The sequence below is a fragment of the Somniosus microcephalus genome, chromosome 10 (genome assembly GCF_052327205.1).
Source record: "Somniosus microcephalus isolate GS21.2 chromosome 10, FLI_Smic_1.0, whole genome shotgun sequence".
NCBI lineage: Eukaryota > Metazoa > Chordata > Chondrichthyes > Squaliformes > Somniosidae > Somniosus > Somniosus microcephalus.
In genome coordinates, this window is record NC_140996.1 from 120,703,109 (window position 1) to 120,724,986 (window position 21,878).

The following is a 21,878-nucleotide window of genomic DNA, read 5'->3' on the forward strand; positions in this document are numbered from 1 at the left end:
GGGTATGCACATGGGTTTTTGACAAATTGTTATGTTGTTTACTTGTTTTTTATAATGCTACATAAAATTTAATGATTTGCACCACTTTCACATCTTGTCCATTATTGCATCCCGCGGGGCAACATGCCCTTTCACTTGTTTCATGATGAATGTCAATACATGCTGGGACCCATTGGGCAGATGAAGGACTGTTTAGTGCAAAGGGAGGGTGGGTTGGGTTGGTGCTGGTGGTGGGAGCGGACCGCAGGATTTCATTTGTTATTTTTCACTCTAGGTAAATCTTTGTGATATTAGGGAATCCCTGACAGCAATGTAAGTGGCTGGTCTGGCGATCGGTGCCCCATGTTCATCCTTCTGCTCCTCCTCAATGTTCTCCTCAAGCAAAGATGAGTGATGAGCCCTTTCAATCTCCTCCACCTGCAATCCTCTCTGCTGCACAATGTTGTGCAGGACACAACACACCATTATCATTCTGGACATGCTGGCTGGCAAGTTCTGAAGGGCACCTCTGATTGGGTTGTCCTATGAGATTGAGTAGAATGGGCCTATACTCTCTGGAGTTTAGAAGAATGAGAGGTGATTTAATTGAAACAGAAAATTCTTAGAGGGCTCAAGAGGGTAGATGCGGAGAGGTTGTTTCCCCTGGCTGGAGAGTCTAGAACTAGGGGGTATAATCTCAGGATAAGGGGTCAGCCATTTAGGGCTGAAATGAAGAGAAATTTCTTTACTCAGAGGGTTGTGAATTTTTGGAATTCTCTAACCCAGAGAGCTGTGGATGCTCAGTCATTGAATATATTCAAGGCTGTGATCAATAGATTTTTGGGCACTAGGGGAATCAAGGGATATAGGGATCAGGCAGGAAAGTGTAATTGAGGTCGAAGATCAGCCATGATCTAATTGAATGGCGGAGCAGGCTCAAGGGGCCGTATGGCCTTCTCCTGCTCCTATTTCTTGTTCTTATGCCTCCAGCTGTATCTAGGCATCTGAGCACATCTTCAGCATTCTGATGGCTTGCTTGATGACATACCTGGCGGTCATGTGGCTCTCGTATCGCTCCTGTGCCCCATTCCTCACAGGTGTCACGAGACAAGTTTGAAGTGGGTATCCCTTGTCGCCTATCAGCCAGTCCTCAAGTCCACTTCCTGGAACAAAAAGGTTGGACAATTCACATCATTGTTGGCCCTGGCAAACAAGCCATCAGTGATCCGCCTTACGCATTTACGTGCAGCCGACTAGGAGATCCTGGATATGTTGCCGGTAGCACCCTGGAAGGATCTGGAGGCGAAAAAGTTGAGGGCAGCGGTCACTTTCACAGCCACTGGTAATGCATGGCCACCTGGTCCAGCAGGGAGCAGGTCTTCCTGTAGGATTCTGCAGATATCTGCCACCACCTGATGTGACAACCTCAGCCTGCAGAAGCACTGCTTTTCTGAGAAGTCAAGGCAGCTGAGCCTCTGTCTGTAAATCCTGTGATGTGGGTAGTGTCTCCTGTGACCTCGGCTCCTCCCCTGTCCACCTTCCCCCTGTGCACGTGCTGATCCCACCATAGCACGTCATCGCTGCCATGGATGGTGATGGTCATTCTCTTCTGATGTACTGTCAAACACATTCAAGGCACCTCCCATCCTGATCTTGTTAGTTTGAAATCCTCAAAAGGTTAAAAAAAAGCTATATCCACACAAGTACTCTCTGCCAAACATTTGCCAGAGGGAATGGAGACAGCAGCTGCAATAATTGAGGTTTTATTGACTCTTTCCCCAGTCAGTTTCCCAAGCCCAGGGAAACCCATGCTGTTGAAGTAAAATTTGGAGCCAAGTTAAAAACAATTTAAAAATACCTCATTAACATCTCCAAAGGACATTAATTGCCTCAGTAAGCATCCACCCTCATTCAGTTAGGAAATCCCTGACTATGGCGAGTAGGATTCTCGCTGGCATCCAAACGCGCCGCTGTTGAACCCGGAAGTGGCGTTTGGATGCCGGGTAGCGTTCCCGCTCTAAAAATCAAAACTTTCTATCCCCCACCCACCTGCTCTTGGGGGGGTTAAAATTCCACCGAGGGTCTGCTCCCCATAAGTACGATGGCCAAAAAATCATATAGAGCCCATGCCCAAGTGTTCCATGTGTGTTCCTGGCAGGTGAGAGCCTGTTCTGGATGCAGTTTTGTAAAATTATTCCCCTTATCCTGTAGATCTTGATTTCTTAATGAATGTGCAATTTAATTAGTTTGTTACAAAGTTGCATGATGAGATACCAAACAATTTTAAAATTGTAACTGTCCCTGTAAATGGATAACATAATGACAGAGTAGGCTTGATGGGTTGAATGGCCTAAATTAATTATACCATACAATGAAATTGAAATTGTAACTTTAAAATATATTTTATTAGCTAAAGTTACTATATTGTCCCAGGTGTTGCAGCATAGATCAGGATAATGGAGTCTCACAGCAAGTTGTCATTCAGGCAACATGATATACCTGTCAACATGTATTAATGTAAGACAGTGAGCATTACTTACTCTAGTTTTAAGTTAATTTGGATAGTCTATTTTCTGAACAAAAAATAAAAACAGCATGTCAATACCAGTTTTGTTTATTCAGTTGAAATCTTTTTTCACTAATTGGCTTTATTTGATTTTTTTAATTATTTAGTTTATTTGATTATCTCAGGGTTTAAGTATGAGTGCGTGTAAGACAGGAGCAATTAACAGGTGTTACTTTTGCAATTATTTGGCAGTGTTAACGTATCATTGAACGGGAAGTATCCAGCCATAGTGCCAACCAGAGTGACACTTGGGGAGAACAAATGTGCAATGCATTTGCACCTGCCCAACCAATTCCTGATGTTCTGCCTACCAGCCCAAATTCCCAATGTTCTGTATGCCCACCTGATTCTCAGTGCTATTTCCAGCCATCTGAATCCTGAAGTGCTGCCTGCCCCTCACCAGCCTGTTGATAACCCTTGCCTCAGTTGGGACTGGCTCCTTCCTGAAATTTGCAGCTAGTTAAATTAGCCTGTTCAAATTTCCCATGTTCGAGAGAGCAGCGGCGATTGATGGGGGTGACTCCCTTAAATATGGTCAATTTAAATGAGATAATTTAGCTTCTTGTAAAGGGCAAGCAGGCCACTGGCCTGCAGATTTCAGCAATAAACTCACTATAACTGTGGCAAAACCAATTATTTTAGATTGGGTGCCAGTTGATACCCTGCTCTCACTACGGCTGGAATTTTCTGGGGGGTCAGCAGGTGGGATCAGTTGCGGGTCAGGTGGGAAAGTGTTTTTTTTTGACAGTGGGTCGGGACCCCGCTATCAACCCGCTGCCATGCACCTTGGGACCCCGCTGTCACGCGCATTTCCCAATGTTGGGTCCGTCAGCACTGGGCAGACCCGCCACACAGCGGCGGGGGACCCAATTAAACTCATTACTGCCTTGTTGACAGATCATTAAGAATACATTTAACCTTACCTTTTCTCTTTAACTGCTCTCCCACGGGGTCCACTCTGCTCGGGGATCACATCTGTTAAGCTGAGGCGGGAGTTGAATGGCCATTGAATGAGTTGTTTACTTGACAGCTTGAAATGTGCTATAAAAGCTCCCACCTCACAGCTGTTCACTTTCCAAGCTCAGAAGCTGTTGCTTACTCCATTTGGAACACAGATTGAGCTTTATGCAGGCTGCAAGTGTTTGGAGCAAACTCTCTATCCAGTGTCACCTCTCTCACCATTGACAGAATGCTTCTGTCATCTTGTCATCTCAACTTCACCTGCCATTTATTCCATCAGCATGGGTACCGTTTATGTTGTTTCACCTTGGTCCTCAAAATCTGACCACGATCATCCCCAACACCAGCAGAACCAGACACACCATCAGTACCAACAACACCACCAACCTTTTCCACAATCACCTGATGCTGCACAGGACAGAGGGCATCAGCACCCGAGCACATTGCTGCCCGGGAGGCCAGGGATGGCCACACCATGGCCAGGTTTACTTTAGTTGATGCTGTACACCCTGGCTGCCACATGATGCGCCAGGTTAGCACCACCCCACACCAACACCATAAAGCATCCCTACAATGCCCAAGCCATTCCTTTCACCCTCACGACGATTGCGGGGGGGGGGGGGCGGGTGAGGGTTACCGTTATGTCTCACCATTCACTGCAATTCACTAAACCACTTCCAAAGGTGCACACAAATCTGTCCAAGAACACAGTGTTGAAAATAAAAGTTTCAATGTTTGACAGCACAATAACAGAAACTTTACATGAACATTGGATGAAACACCCAAGTTGGCTACCCTCATGTGTTGTTAGTTAGTATGATTGCACTAGGATGAGGGTGAGTGCGAGGTGAATAGTGAGTTGGGGATGTGATATGTAGAGAGAGAGGGATGGGTGGAGGCGCAAAGTAAGTTGGTGTGAGTAAGGATGTGCAAAAGTAGGGTAGGAAAGGCAGTGTGATGGGGATGTGATGAGTGGCATAGCAGGATGAGGTTGAGTGTGGTTTTGCAGTAACATTTCTTCATCTACTGAGATCATTCAAAGGTTTGCGCCACTGTAGCCTGGTCCTCTGACGACATCCCTGCTTGTGCCCTCCTGTGCAATGTGCAACCAGGCTGCGTTGGTCTCCTGGGGAGGTCTCTTCTACCCATTGGAAGGGAAGAGAACCTCCCTGCATGCTGTGACTCCCTCCATAAGCATAAGGAGGGAGTCATGGGAGAGCCTTGGTGCAGCCCTGCACCTCTGTGCAGTGATTGTCAGCGTTTGCAGCACCTCAATGCTGTAGAACACTGACAGCACAACTGTCAAAAAATCAATTTGCGCATGGTCCCTTTAAGGAAACCGGCTGATGACGTGTCAAATGACGTCATCAGACCCGCTTCCTTCTATTGGCCGGCAAACACGCTGGGCGGGCTTAACAAGCCCAATCAAGGGAAAATCATTTCACAGAGTGGATGGAACCAGCAGCGGGGTCGGGACCCTCCACCGACATCGCCTGCCACGGAACTGCCAAGATAAGTAAAGTCACAGCCTAAGTCACTGTGTACGATGTCCAGTAACAATGCTGCATACAGAATGTTCAAGACACAACCTTCCTGAGACTGGTCGCTACATGATCTTACAGCCTTTAGATTCAATTTCAAACAGAAGCACATCAGTCTCATAGTCATCACTGTTGTTGGGAGTCCATGCTTAATGCTTGACTTTAACTATCAAGCATTGATCTTGTCAGGTGTGATCAACTAACCAATCCTCTAAATAATGGACAATTACATTATACTACTTTGAATTTTTTAATATCCAAAATACAAGATGGGAAATTTTTATGTCTGTACTTATTGCTATACAGGGTATCATTAAATTTTACTTTAAACATGTCTTGCTAGTATTACATTAATTGAACTGCAGTTGCCAAAGTTAGTCTAATAGATAAGAAAGTAATACCAGATGCCCGATGGGGTGGAATATTAATGAAAAAAGGGAGAATGCTTGTTTTTGTTCCATTATCAACCACATGCTTAGAAACTGAACATTTTAAATTTGCAGATTCCTGCAATCTTGTTAGTGGATCATTAAATACGGAGAAGAAAATCACTTTCCCCCCCAAAAGAGGCATTTAGATGCACTTCCATCTCTAAGACGCAATAACCAAATTATATACTAAATCTCTCAAATGTTCAAATACATAGTTCAATCTTAAATAAGTTATGAAGGTATTCAGCTTCTAATTATTAGAAATATGACTTTCAGATGAAGAAAGGATATAAGCAAAGCTTAGAAGTCAAACTCATCTTCTTTATTCTGACTATTATGGGCTACCCTGTTCATCTGGTTTTCCTTTGATTTTGAAGACCACTTCATTTCAAGAGTAATATCTGTTCAAAAGTTAAAAGAAAGTACACTTATAATGTGCACATAAAAGTAGTATATGTAGCTAAAACACAGGCTGAGAATTTCCTTGCAACTACTCCTGCTCTGCTGACGTAACTTTGCCGGAAGTTTAAATGTACACGCGTAAATGGGGTTTCTACTATACATCCAACGAAGTTGAGGCTGTAGAGCTGATGTAGGTATGAGGAAATTACCAACATATAAATGACTTTGAGGACATGGAGTACTGAATTCTGATATCCATGTTAAACCAAGGCACCGTCTGCCCTCTCAGGTAGACGTAAAAGATCTCACAGCACTATTTTGAAGAGCAGGGGTGTTCTTCACCATCCAATATTTATCCCTCAACCAACATCACTAAAACAGATTATCTGGTCATATCACAATGCTGTTTGTGGGATCTAGCTGTGCATAAATTGGCTGCAGCGTTACCTACATTACAAAAGTGACAACACTTTAAAAGTACTTCATTGACTGTAAAGAGCTTTGGGATGTCCTGAGGTCATGAAAGGTGCTATATAAATGGGAATCTTTCTTTCTTAAAAGAGCCGTTGATAATCATGTCCAGAAGCAAAGAACCCTTACGGCAGCTCCGCCAGACTTTTAACACTGTACAAACCAGGAGATGATCAACTTGAAGAAGAAAATGTAGTAAATAGTCAATTTTCTTTCCCTATAATGTTATGAAAAAACTTAGAATATACATAAAGAAATGCAACCCGGTTTAATAATTATACCATTGGAATTGAGTTTATGCAGAGATTATGCGATCCTTAAATGTAATTGCTGGAGATGGAGATATGATCTAAATTTGAAATATATTTAACACATTCATTATTTGATTTAAGTGTGTTGGGTCTAACTACATTTATTTTTATTAGCTCTAAACCCGATGCCTCATTAGGGGTATTTGCTGCTTATCTGCAGAGACTTTGGGGTCAATTTTCAGTGTGCCGTGAGGCAGGCTTTTAGGCGTGCGGGGGGGCAAAAATCCCGAATTTGGGGGTCCCGACACCATCCCGCCCAAAACCCGCCTCCACTTAAGTTTCAAAGGAGACGGGTACGCGCCCCGCACTGGGACCTGCCGACCCGAGGTGGGAAGGGATTAGTGCCAATTAACTGCCTGTTAACAGGTAGTTAACAGGCAGTTTTTAGCCTAATCCCTATTTTGAAGGGTGTCGTGTGGGATTCCCGACGGCTCCAAACCACGCCAGGTTAGAGGAGGCGGGCCGTCGGGTTGAAGGACTTGGAGGGGTCGAGATGTTGGTGTTCAGGTGAATGATGGGTGCATGAGTGCAAAGGTAAGTGTGTTTGGTGTGTCTAAAGTGTGTAAAGAAGTTTAAATTACCTGTACTTACCTTTACAGCCTTCCTTCCTCTAGGCTTCGGGAGTCCATCATTCAGCCGGCACAGAAAGCAGAATGGCTGCGATCTGTCAAAAGTGACAGCCTTCAGCTTTCAGTGGTGGCGAGATTTCTAACCTGGTCTGCGTAGAAGGACTCAGGTTAGAAGCAAGACTGTCAGTGTTTGACAGCTTCAAACAGCTGTGAAACACTGATATTTCATCTGTCAACACGTCTTGACATGAAATTTCAGTCTGTGACATCACCTGTTGCCGGGTGGCCCTTAAATTGGCCTGCTGAGCCCGCTGGGCGGGCTCAACAAGGTCAATCAAGGGAAAATCGCGTGGATTGGCCGCATCTCAATGGAGGCGGGACTAAAACCCGAAAGATGTAGTCCCGCCTCCTTCCCAACTTCTGAATGAAAATCCAGCCCTTTACTTTCAAAGTTAGTTTCAGCACCTAGCCCCCTCCTGGAAATTATTAGGGCGTATAGCAGACAAACCACGTTAATATGAACGCACCTGCTATATGCGTACTAACTGTAGTAAAGAGCAGAAAATAACAGCTGTGAGTGAGCTTGTAAAAAAAACTTTCAAAACATATTCCTAAACTTTTGAAAGTGGATGACTAATTTACAATTTAACATTAGTTTAAAGAAATCTACAATGGTCCAAAACTGAGCCACACAGACCAAGAAAGTCCTGGGTATGAACAGTGGTCTGTGTTGAGTTAACTGATTTCATTCAAGGTGGTTATAGGGGCACTACAATTACTTGGGCTAGGAAGGATTAAAATAACACAGCGTTCCCCCCATCTGATAATCATCCAATGGCCCCTGCTAAAAGGTTTATAGCAGACAAGGGTAATGCAATAGATGTAATACATCTAGATTTCCAAAAGGCCTTTGATAAGGTACTACAGAATGGACTAATAAATAAGGACTGGCTTTGCAGAATCAGGGGACAACTAGCAGAATGGATAGCTAGCTGGCTGCAAGACAGAAAGCAGAGGGTAGGGGTAAAGGGTAGCTATTCAGAGTGGCAGTAGGTGGGAAGTGGGGTCACACAAGGATCAGTGCTGGGCCAACTACTGTTGTTCACAATTTATATTAACGATTTAGACTTTGGAATCAAAAACACAATTTCTAAATTTGCGGCCGACACCAAATATTTTTTGGTGGGGTGGTAGTCAATACTGAGGAGGACTGCAACATGTTACAAGAAGACATTAATAAACTTGCAGAATGGGCATATAATTGGCAAATTAATTTCAACATAGACAAGTGTGAGATATTACATTTTGGTAAGAAAAATAAGGAAGTTACATATTACTTGGAAAATAAGAATCTAAATGGAGCAGAGGAGCAAAGGGATCTGGGAGTACAAGTACACAAATCACTAAAACATTGCACCACCACACCTATACCGCGAATATGCAGTCTCCAGAGAATACAACCGCTACACCAGCAAAGACATGCCGATCTAGGCTGACCTGAACAACCTACCACCAACCCGTCTCAAATCTAGAAGGCCATTTTGGACCATCACCAAAGCCCTTCAGCGATCTCCCCTCAGTCTTGATGACCAATGGCGAAATGCTTGGAAGAACTGCAACATACGAATAGATTCCTTATAGAGGACCCCACAGTACAAATGAAGACAAATGTAGGTCCCTTACAGTCAGAAATGGGAGAATTTATAATGGGAAACAAGGAAATGGCGGAGCAATTAAACAAATACTTTGATTCTGTCTTCATGGAAGAGGATACAAATAACTTACCAGAAATGCTAGAGAACCAAGGGTCTAGTGAGAAGGAGGAATTAAAGGAAATTAGTATTAGTAAAAAAAAGTGCTGGAGAAATTAATGGGACTGAAAGCCAATAAATCCCCAGGGCCTGATAATCTGCATCCCAGAGTACTAAAAGAGGTAGCCATGGAAATAGTGGATGCATTGGTTGTTATCTTCCAAAATTCTATAGATTATGAAACAGTTCCTGCAGATTGGAGGGTGGCAAATGTAGCCCCACTATTTAAAAAAGGGAGAGAAAAAACCGGGAACTACAGACCGGTTAGCCTAACATCAGTCGTAGAGAAAATGCTAGAGTCTATCTATTATAAAGGATGTGATAACAGGACACTTAGAAAATATCAACGGGATTAGGCAAAGTCAACATGAATTTATGAAAGGGAAATTACGTTTGATAAACCTCCTGGAGTTTTTTTGAGGATATAACTGGTAGAATAGATAAGGGAGAACCAGTGGATGTGGTGTATTTGGACTTTCAGAAGGCCTTTGAAAAGTCCCACGTAAGAGGTTAGTGTGCAAAATTAAAGCACATGGGATTGGGGGTAATATACTGGCATGGATTGAAAATTAGTTAACAGACAGGAAACAGAGAGTAGGAATAAACGGGTCTTTTTTGGGGTGGCAGGCGGTGACTACTGGGGTACCGCAGGGATCAGTGCTTGGGCCCCAGCTATTCACAATATATATCAATGATGATTTGGATGAGGGAGCCAAATGTAATATTTCCAAGTTTGCTGACGACACAAAACTTGGTGGGACTGTGAGTTGTGAAGGGGATGCAAAGAGGCTTCAAGGCGATTTAGACAAATTGAGCGAGTAGGCAAATACATGGCAGATGCAGTATAACATGGATAAATGTGAAGTTATCCACTTTGGTAGGAAAAACAGAAAGGCAGAGTATTATTTAAATGGTGATAGATTGGGAAATGTTGATGTACAGAGGGACCTGGGTGTCCTTGTACACCAGTCACTGAAAGCAAACATGCAGGTGCAGCAAGCAGTTAGGAAGGCAAATGGTATGTTGGCCTTCATTGCAAGAGGATTTGAGTACAGGAGCAAGGATGTCTTACTACAGTTATACAGGGCCTTGGTGAGACCACACCTGGTGTACTGTGTGCAGTTTTGGTCTCCTTACCTATGAAAGGATATACTTGCCATAGAGGGAGTGCAGCGAAGGTTCACCAGACTGATTCCTGGGATGGCAGGACTGTCGTATGAGGAGAGATTGGGTTGACTAGGCCTGTATTCACTGGAGTTTAGAAGAATGAGAGGGGATTTCATTGAAACATATAAAATTCTGACAGGGCTAGACAGACTGGATGCAGGGAGGATGTTTCCCATGGCTGGAGGGGGGGGGGTCTGGAACGAGGGGTCACAGTCTCAGGATACGGGGTAGGGCATTTAGGACTGAGATGAGGAGAAATTCCTTCACTCAGAGGGTGTTGAACCTGTGGAATTCTCTACCACAGAAGGCTGTGGGGGCCAAGTCACTGAATATATTTAAGAAGGAGATAGATAGATTTCTAGACACAAAAGGCATCAAGGGGTATGGGGAGAAAGTGGGAGTATGGTATTGAGATAGAGGATCAGCCATGATCATATTGAATGGTGGCGCAGGCTCGAAGGGCCGAATGGTCTATTCCTGCTCCTATTTTTCTAAGTTTCTAGTACAACCTGAATGATCAAACCTTCCTCGCAAACAGTGTGTTATATGTTCATAAATAAATAGACATTATCATTATGAACAGCTAGCTTGAGCTAGTCACTTTATTCAGCCATGTGGACTTTGTGTGCAGGCATCCATCTTGACTACTGCCTTGTGGGTAACCTAGTGCATCGTGGGTAGCCCACTCTTATATACATACAGCTCCACCTAGTGTACCATTCTAGGATGACATGTTACTGATCATTACATCCCCCTTTCTTTGAGGTTAAACAAAATCAGTATCAATCAATATCAATCAATCATAACGACATAAACATCTTCACAACAGTCAATACATTTTCAATATAGTTTTCTTTGTATAAAAGATTAAGTCTATCAGGCTTTTTTACTTCACGTGTGGATCTTCTCAGCACGGGTAAGTCTGATGTGTTTTCATGAGAGCCTGTATGTGTGTTTGTGTTAGATTGTTCTGGTGGTGAGTGACAATATTCAGTTGCGGCATTGTTATCGATTTGCTCTTGGATAGTCTCTTGTGTTTTAGGAGGGAACGGTGGTTCCTCCTGAGAATCTGTCCTTCCTCAGTTCTAACAGTGTATGACCTTGGTCCTACTTCCTCAAGAACTGTAGCTTTCCTGTTCCATGCATCTGGATCCTCAATCCTGACAACATCATCCCTTGTCAATGGTTTCAGAGTTTTGGATGACTTGTCATAGTTTGATTTCTGTTTCAGCTTTAACAGTTGAAGTCTCTGTCTTAGTTCCTTACTCTGCTTTTCTTTTGCACAGCAAGGTAGCGTGGTATGCAACTTGTGACCCATTAGGAGTTCAGCAGGTGAAGAACCAGAGTCTAAAGGTGAGGCTCGGTAGCTCAGCAGGGCGAGATAAGGATCAGACTTGCTTTCTGTCGCTTTCTTCAGTAGCTGTTTGAGAACTTGAACACCTTTTTCTGCCTTACCATTCGACTGAGCATACAAAGGACTGGATGTGATGTGCTGAAAGTCATACTGTGCTGCAAACTGTTGCCACTCTTTATAGTTGAAGCACGGACCATTGTCGCTAATGGCAATCCTGGGAATTCCATGTCTGGCAAAGATGGATTTCACATGCATTATGACACTGCTTGCTGTGGTGCTTGAGAGCAGCGCCATCTCAGGATAGTTAGAATAGTAGTCAATCATTAATAGATATTCTTTACCATTCAAATGAAAAAGGTCCATACCAAACCTTTTGCCGTGGTGCTGTTGGTAAGTCAGCTATCATTGGTTCCTTTGCTTGTTTGTTTTGGTGTTTCTGACATGTCTCACATTTGCCTATCATGTTCTCAATGTCCTTATTTATGCCAGGCCAATAAACAGTGTCTCTTGCTCTCCTTTTGCATTTTTCAATTCTGAGGTGTCCCTCATGAATCCTTTTGAGCATGTCTTGACGTAGAGCCTGTGGAATGACTATTCTGTTCTGTTTTAGTAATAGTCCACTTGCGACACTCAACTCTGACCTGATGTCATAGAGTCATAGAGTCATAGAGTAATACAGCACGGATAGAGGCCCTTCGGCCCATCGTGTCCACGCCGGCCATCAAGCCCTGTCTAATCTAATCCCATATTCCAGCATTTGGTCCATAGCCTTGTATGCTATGGCATTTCAAGTGCACATCCAAATGCTTCTTAAATGTTGTGAGGGTTTCTGCCTCCACAACCCTTTCAGGCAGTGAGTTCCAGACTCCAACCACCCTCTGGGTGAAAAAGTTCTTTCTCAAATCCCCTCTAAACCTCCCGCCCTTTACCTTGAATCTATGCCCCCTAGTTATTGACCCCTCTACTAAGGGAAAAAGCTCCTCAGCATCCATCCTATCTATGCCCCTCATAATTTTGTACACCTCAATCAGGTCCCCCCTCAGCCTCCTCTGCTCCAAGGAAAACAAACCCAATCTGCCCAGTCTCTCTTCATAGCTGAAGCGCTCCAGCCCTGGTAACATCCTGGTGAACCTCCTCTGCACCCTCTCTAACGCGATCACATCCTTCCTGTAGTGTGGCGACCAGAACTGCACACAGTATTCCAGCTGTGGCCTAACCAGTGTTTTATACAGCTCCATCATAACCTCCTTGCTCTTATATTCAATGCCTCGGCTAATGAAGGCAAGTATCCCATATGCCTTTTTTACCACCTTATCCACCTGTTCCGCCGCCTTCAGGGATCTGTGTACTTGCACACCCAGATCCCTCTGACCCTCCGTCTTGCCTAGGGTCTTTCCATTCATTGTGTATTCCCTTGCCTTGTTAGTCCCCCCAAAGTGCATCACCTCGCACTTTTCCGGGTTAAATTCCATTTGCCACTGTTCCGCCCATCTGACCAACCCATCTATATCGTCCTGCAGACTGAGGCTACCCTCCTCGCTATTTACCACCCTACCAATTTTTGTATCATCCGCGAACTTACTGATCATACCCTTTACATTCATATCCAAGTCATTAATGTAGACCACAAACAGCAAGGGACCCAGCACCGATCCCTGTGGTACCCCACTGGCCACAGGCTTCCAGTCACAAAAACAACCTTCGGCCATCACCCTCTGCCTTCTGCCACTAAGCCAGTTTTGTATCCAATGTGCCAAGGCACCCTGGATTCCATGGGCTCTTACCTTCTTGACTAGTCTCCTGTGCGGGACTTTATCGAAGGCCTTACTGAAATCCATGTATACCACATCCACTGTGTTACCCTCATCCACACACCTAGTCACCCCCTCAAAAAATTCAATCAAATTAGTCAGACATGATCTTCCCTTGACAAAGCCATGTTGACTATCCCTGATTAATCCTTGCCTCTCCAAGTGGAGACAAATTTTGTCCCTCAGAATTTTTTCCAATAATTTTCCTACCACTGATGTTAGGCTCACTGGCCTGTAGTTCCCCGGTTTTTCCCTACTACCCTTCTTGAATAATGGTACTACATTAGCGGTTCTCCAGTCCTCTGGCACATCCCCTGTGGCCAGAGAGGTCCTGAATATATGTGTTAGAGCCCCCGCAATCTCTTCCTTTGCCTCACCCAGCAGCCTGGGATACATTTCATCCGGGCCTGGGGATTTATCCATTTTTAGGCCAGCTAAAACCGCCAATACCTCCTCCCTCTCGATGTTAATATGCTCGAGCATATCACAGTCCCCCCGCCCTATTTCTATGTCTACGTCGTCCTTCTCCATAGTGAAAACAGATGCAAAAAATTCATTTAGAACCCCTCCTACATCTTCCGGCTCCACACACAGATTGCCACTTTTGTCCCTAATGGGCCCTATTTTTTCCCTAGTTATCCTCTTACCCTTAATATACTTATAAAACATCTTAGGATTTTCCTTTATTTTGCTCGCCAGTGTTATTTCATGGCCCCTCCTTGATCTCCTAATTTCTTTTTTAAGTATCCCCCTGCACTTTTTGTACTCCTCTAGGGCTTCCTCCATCTTTAGCCTTTTGTATCTACCAAAAGCCCTCCTTTTTTTCCTAATCCATTCTCGTATATCCCCTGACATCCAAGGTTCCCTGTGGTTTTTGGAACCACTCTTGACCTTTACGGGAACATGTTGCCATTGTATGATCTCAATCTCCCTTCTGAAAGCCTCCCATTGCTCCGATGTGGATTTTCCTACAAGTAGCTGATCCCAGTCCATTTTGGCCAGATCCTGCCTTATCCTATTAAAATCGGCCTTCCCCCAATTTAGAACCTTTATTTCCGGCCCATCCCTGTCCTTTTCCATGACCACCTTAAATCTTACCATATTATGGTCACTATCACCAAAGTGCTCACCTACTAGCACTTTTTCCACTTGGCCGGCCACATTCCCTAGAATTAGGTCCAGTACCGCCCCCTCTCTTGTAGGGCTTTCTACATGATGTGAAAGTACTTTGAACAGGAACCTTTTGGCCAACCATGGTGAATGTTCTCTACTCCTGTTTGTAACACTGTATCTTTTACTGTTTCTTCTGCTATTTGTTTTGATTTTGTGTCTGACACGGGCAGCGCAGCAGTGACCATACTCACATGAACATCCACGTCTTCTTCAGTAGAGCTCACATGACTCATTGTGGGTGCTCGGGATGGTGCATCTGCTAACACTATGTGTTTGCCTGGTGTGTAGATCAGTTCAAAGTCATATCTTTGCAGCTTCATCATGAGTCGTTGAATCCTTGGAGACATCTCATTCAGGTTCTTTTTTATGATGGCAACCAGTGGGCAGTGGTCTGTCTCAACTGTGAAGGTGGGAAGTCCATATATGTAGCCATGGAACTTTTCTAGTCCAGCTACCAAGCCTAGACATTCCTTTTCAATCTGGGCCTATCGACACTCAGAATCAGTCATAGACCTGGAGGCATAGGCAACAGGCTTCCAATCTTCACCCTCTGCTTGTAGCAAGACCACGCCGAGGCCATCTTTTGGTGCATCCGTTGACACTTTGATTCTCTTTGTTGGGTCAAAGAAGGTGAGTACAGGTGTGGTTGTCAGCACTGTTTTCAGGTTCATCCACTCTTGTTCATGTCTTTCTGTCCATGCAAACTCATTTGTTTTATGTAGCAGGTCTCGCAGACAGGCTGTCTTGGCTGACAAGTTAGGAATGAAATTTCCAATGAAGTTTATCATCCCCATGATGTGTAGCACTCCTTTTTTGTCAGTGGGTCGGGGCATGTTGAGTATGGCGTTTACTTTTTCCATATCTGGCTCTATTCCTTTACCAGATAGATTATCTCCTAGCAAAGTGACTTCCTGGACGCCAAACTGACACTTGGCTTTGTTGAGCTTCAGTCCATTCCAGCGTATGCTCTGTAGCACTTTAGTCAGTCTCTCATTGTGTTCTTTCAGTGTGGAGCCCCAGATGATGATGTCATCAACATAGACCCGAACTCCTTCCAGACCTTCAATTATGTGTTCCATCGCTCTATGAAAGATTTCAGATGCAGATATTGACCCAGAAATTGGTGTCGGGGGCTTCCCGCGGGTGCAAGCCCCCGACCTACACTTACATAGTGCGCCGAAAGTTGAAGCCTGGCCCTGCGTGGATTTCCTGTCAGTGGCCCAGTTCAGCTCCCGGCGCGCTATGCTTGCGTGATCCAGCGGCGTAGTTAGTTCGATGAGCCGGCTGGGATCACGTGAGCACTGGGCAACCAATCGGAGGTTGCAAAAGTTCATTCATGAGTTTGATAGTAAGAACTGTCAAACTCATGAAAACTCCGGGCGCCCAAAACAGTACTTAAACTTCAAATAAAAGTTAAAAAAACATCCCACTAATTAAATGAACTATTAATAACAGTAAAAAACTACTTTAAACAATTATTCAAATTTCTGAAAAAATAAATTTTTGAAGAAATCGGGTCTAAAAATACACTTACCTTACTGTAAAGTCTTTAAAAATAATAAACCTGTGGAAAAAAATTTCTAACTTTAATTATTAGACCACTTGCCTTTTAAAACGAAGTCCTTACATCTGCTTTTTTCATTCGTAAAAAGTTGAGGCCTTCACGCACGGGCAAACCTTTAAAAAAAATGGAATTTCAGCGCGCACGCGCAGACTCCTGCGTGCACGCATTCGACCTCTGAACCCCTTGGTTCAGAGGAAAGGAAATGCCGGTTTTCCGCGCATGCGCTGTGCATGCTGAAATCCGGCACTTCCATCGGGCCCACGCGTGACTACCCCGTCCGTACTCGCGCGTTGAGACCCGAATTACTGGGCCATAATCCCGAAAGGCATTCTGAGGAAACAATACCTGCCAAATGGTGTGTTGAAGGTACAGTATTTGGTGCTTTCTTCATCCAGTTTTAGTTGCCAAAATCCTTGTGAGGCATCGAGCTTTGCGAAGTATCTGACACCTGACATGTCACTGGTGATTTCTTCTCGCTTGGGAATCTGGTAGTGTTCACGTTTTATGTTTGCATTTAAGTCCTTTGGATCCATGCATATTCTTAGATCATTGTTCTTTTTCTTTACACATACCATGGAGTTAACCCAGTCTGTTGGCTCTTTGACTTTCCTGATGACTCCTAGTGTGGTCATTCTGTCCAGTTCTTTCTTGAGCCGGTCACGCAGGGGTGCTGGAACTCTCCATGGAGCATGTACCACTGGCTGAGCATCCTCCTTTAGCTGGATCTTGTTACTGAATGGTAGAACTCCAAATCCTTTGAACACATCCTGGAAATTACTCACTACAGAATCCACCGAGTCATCTGGTCTGCTTATGGCACAGTTTATACGGTAGACTCACTTGACCAGTTCTAAATCCTCACAAGCTTTGTCACCTAGTAGTGAATCAAGTCCTTCAGCCACAACATAAAACATGAGCTGATGCACTTTGTCTTTGACTGTCACTTTAAGTCTGCATACACCTAAGCTATCTATTTTCTGTCCATTATAGTTCTTCAGTAGTACTGACTTTTTCTGTATTTTGGGCTTTTCTTTCATATTTTTAATGTCACTCATACTGATTAAGTTTGCTTTTGCCCCAGTGTCTAGTTTCAATGTAACTAATGCTCCATTTACCTGCAGTGGGATCATCCATTTGTCCTCTTTTACTGCATTGACTTTATGTTCAGCATTGTCCATTCCTGAGGGCTGCACATTTTCTGTATCCTTTTCTATGTTGTCACATGACATCATTCTTCCAAAAAATGTCTCACTTAAATCAGTGTCCTCAATTATATTGACTTGTTGCCCTTTCTTTGTTGTTACTTTTGAAAAGCATTGTTTGGCAAAGTGATTCTTTCCATAACATTTTGTGCACATTTTTCCAAATGCTGGGCATTGTCGTGACTGGTGTTTATAACCGCAGCATTTACAATTAAAAATTCCATCCTCCAATTGCTTTTCATTTCTGTTCTGCCCACGTTTCTTCCCTTTGTAGGACACAGCACCGACAGCAGCACATTTACTTACTACAATCGCATTATTATTAATTTCACTGAAAGTCTTCGCGTGCTTTTGAGCTAGCTCACTGGCTTGGCATATTTTCACAGCATTCTACAATGTTAGTTCGGTTTCTCTCAACAAACATTCCCTGGCCTTTTTATCATGAATACCAAACACAATCTGGTCACGAATCATGGATGATTTCAGCTCAGAGAAATTACATGTCTGTGCTTTCAGTTTCAGATCGGTCACAAAGCTATCAAAAGTCTCATTTTGCTGCTGTGTCCGTGAACGGAACATGTACCTCTCATAGGTTTCGATCTTTTTGGGAGAACAATGTGTATCAAATTTCTTTAGTACATCTTCCATCTTTTCTCTGTCCTCCTCTTGATCAAATACAAACGTATTAAATACCTTTATTGCCTGCAACCGTGAGCAGCAACGCTATTTTCCTTGCATCTGGCTTCGTACCGAACCCGTTGGCAGCAATGTAGAGTTCGAATTGTTGTTTGAAAGTCTGCCAATTGCAGTCGACATTCCCCGTGAGTTTCAAACCCTCCGGTGGCTTCAAAGTCTCCATGTCGCGTTTCACAATATTCAGCAGATTTTACCAATCCTGGTACCATGTTATGTTCATAAATAAATAGACATTATCATTATGAACAGCTAGCTTGAGCTAGTCACTTTATTCAGCCATGTGGACTTTGTATGCAGGCATCCATCTTGACTACTGCCTTGTGGGTAACCTAGTGCATCGTGGGTAGCCCACTCTTATATACATACAGCTCCACCTAGTGTACCATTCTAGGATGACATGTTACTGATCATTACACAGTGGACAACCATCAACCACCTCAGAACCGGTCATGGTAGATGCTGCCACCTTCTCCATAGATGGAAGATTAAAGCATCCCCATCATGCGACTGTGGAGCTCCTAATCAGACCCTGGAGCACATCATTGAGCACTGCCCTCAGAGGAAATTCGTAGGCAGCCTACAAGACATCCATGCTGTTACACCGGAAGCTTTGGCCCGGATATCTGACTTAGATGTTGACATTTGATTTGCTTTGCTACTACCATACGAAAGAAGAAGACTAAAAGTATCAACACAGGTTAATAAGGCCATAAAAAAGGCAAAGTAAGCACTAGGGTTTATTTCTAGAGGGATAGAATTGAAACGTAGAGAAGTTATGCTAAACTTGTACTGAACTTTGGTTAGACCACACTTGAAGTACTGTGTACAGTTCTGGTCGCCATATTATAAAATAGAGGCACTGGAGTGGGTGCAAAAAGATTTACAAGGATGATACCAGAACTGCGAGGTTATACCCATCAGGAAAGGATCAACAGGCTGGGTCTCTTTTCTTTAGACTTAATAGAGGTCTTTAAAATTATGATAGGTTTTGATAGAGTAGACACAGAGTAAGTGTTTCCACTTGTGGGGAAGATCAAAACTGGAGGCCATCAATATCAGATAGTCACCAAGAAATCAAATAGGAAATTCAGAAGAAACTTCTTTACCCAGAGATTGGATGTGGAACTCATTACCACAGGGAGTAGTTAAGGCGAATAGTATAGATGCATTTAAGGGGAAGCTAGGTAAGCATATGAGGGAGAAGGGAATAGAGGGTTATGCTGATAGAGTTAGATGAGAAAGGGTGGGAGGAGGCTCGAGTGGAACATAAACGACAGCATGGACTAGTTGGGCCGAATGTCCTGTTCCTGTGCTGTATATTCTATGTAATTCTATGTATTAAGTGAAAAACAGGGTCTGTTCAATTTATAATTCTCCACTTGATGGAAAACAGACAGGGAATTTATTGGCATCTGGGAGGTCCACTTCTTTATGTAAATGTCTCTCTGGCATGGCATGGCATCTTGAATATGGAGTGCTGCCACTGATGAAGTTATTTGAACAGATCTGTCAAATGAGTTCTGCACAAATGCCCATTTCCAGGCAGTGTCCAGCAATCCTAACAAAAGGTAACTGTGGCACATTGTAAGTGTACAGACATCTTTTTAGCATTCAGAGCTTATGGGGCAATTCAGTAGGCTATTTCTCTCTTTTAAGTAAACAATGGAAATGTTACCTGTTGTCCTTGATAATGTGTGCATGTTTGGTCCAGTTCCACAAATACCTATAAGGAAATGAGTGTTCAGAAGGATAAGGTCATGCAATTTTAAAGAAGGTACAATATCCCCAAATTAATGCTGTATAAACTTATATTTTATACAAGAAACAAATAGTACATAAACTTTTGAATTGATAACTTTCCTAATTAAATAAGTTCCACCATCAGGAACTATTTAAAATTGAAATAATTTCAGACAATTAGTTTTATCATCCTCTTTTCAATCCTGTCCCTGCTAATAACAGTTGTAAGTTTATCATAATTGTCCAAAAGTGTATTTTATATGCATATTTTACACTTTCTTAATTGTTAAGCACCAGAAGCCATTCATGTGCTCTCTATCCAGAAAGATGTAACCAATGTTCCCTCTAAGCTGAGTGGCTGCGCAGCTCTCTACTGGTCCCACAGCCCGGGACCGGCTCTTCTAATGTTAAATTTTGCGTATGCACGAAACTGTGAATGGGCCGCGCACCCAAAGAAAATTAGGGGAACATTGGATGTAACTATTTGATTAATGGGCTGCAAGAGACAGAATTAACAGCTTGAGATTGCTGACACTCAATGGGGTGCGAGTTTGTGAGAGACGGCATTTGAACCAGGGCAACTGATGCTGATATTGATTGTCATCTCCAGGCTCAGAGCCCACCTGAGAGAGAAATATATACTGGAGCCTTTTCCCAGTCCGGCAGTTCCCTTCTTTCTGTACTGCCAGATAAGTTTGCAAATAGTGTCATGTTTTGGTACATAGGGAAATTTGGCTCATCTATTGAAACAGACCTTTCATTGGGCATGAGAAAAGTTATCTGGAGTGCACCCAAATTGTAGCAGTTTAAGTGTAAAGACAATGAAGAAGTACTATTTTCATCTATATCTTTAAAATAGATTTTTTTTAAATCACTATTTTTAGTGATTGATAAATTTCTATTTAGTATCTGCAGTCTGTCCACTTCGCTATGTGTTTACACAGAAATGTACAAGGAACACAAGGTCTCGTACTTTAGCTGTGTGTTTTCCTTAGAAAAGAGCTACATGGTGCAAAAGGAAATGAGGCAACTAAGAGAGGAAGTGGCAAAGACCATTCCTGTGACACAAGGATAGAAACAGTAGAAGTGGGCATCATGGTAAATTGGAGAAAACAATGTGATAGACCTGACCATCTGAGGGTAATATGAAGATGATGATGTGGGAGACAGAAGAGATATCAGTTGAGAGAGAAAATGATAAGAAAGAAGGCGTCATATGGATAAATGTGGGAGAAGGAAGAACTGCGTCTGTTAATATAATGATTTGCCACTATTTGAAAAGGGATGATTTGGAGGCAAATCACAGGAGAAGTAAAGATAACAAAAAAACTGGATAGCAACCTGTGAGTGATCAGATTTAACATGAAATAGTCATAAAAAGAAACTAGATTTAGAATCTTGCTTTGTTTTATACACATGTGTACTTAATATTAGTGGACTTTGTATTAAAGAACTGTGTCCAGTGTAAGATTCGCAAAATTTCTACATTTCCCCAAAAGTTATTAATAAGAAAAGGGACCCTGCATGGACATTTTAATGAAAAGGGGTACCCAAGATGGCGTCCGCACCTCGTGGCCAAAAGCCTGCAAGATTTAAAAGGGTTGAACTCTGTGGCACAAGCAGCTCTTTGGGAAATCAAAACCCAGGCTTCAGTTTCTGTGAAGAGAGAATTTTGTGTTTTGAAAGCAGACAGGACTTTGAATTATGCATTAAGTCAAATCAGAGACAGATCAAAACCAGTGAGGCCTATACTTAAGGCCATCAAGTTGTTTGCATAAATAATCGGAAACAGCTTAGGGAAGCCATCAAAGCTGGGCAGGCCAATTAAGATGTATTAATAACAAAAGCAAATCAGGAATCGGGCCAGTAGGTGCGATTACCGGCCATCTAAAAACAGTTAGTTTAAATTGCTACAATTATTTAAACTAGCCCGCCAAGATTGGGACAATGAACTAACCTGATTTGGCGTGCAGATAAGGGCCATCCGAAGGAGTATAATTGTAGGCCCACTGGCAACCTTCTCTCTCTGCTCCCTGCCCTTGCTCCCGGCTCCTGCTCCGGCCCCTCGCCCTCGTGGCTACTGCTCTTCCCCCGTCCCACACTTACCGCCCGGCCACTGCCCGTGCCTTC

General features: G+C 43.3%; 1 protein-coding gene across 1 annotated transcript in view; it reads right to left on the reverse strand.

The window, feature by feature from the left end:
- Positions 1–5,295: 5,295 nt before the first annotated feature.
- The window catches only part of LOC147111668 (uncharacterized), a 53,161-nt gene continuing 36,578 nt past the window's right edge, over positions 5,296–21,878 (reverse strand). The window contains exons 4-5 of the mRNA XM_085998769.1: positions 19,684–19,731; positions 5,296–5,878 (exon numbers count right to left, since the gene is read on the reverse strand). Of these exons, the coding sequence (XP_085854895.1) occupies positions 5,778–5,878; positions 19,684–19,731 (149 nt within the window). The 3' untranslated portion in view covers positions 5,296–5,777. The remainder of the gene's footprint in view (positions 5,879–19,683; positions 19,732–21,878) is intronic.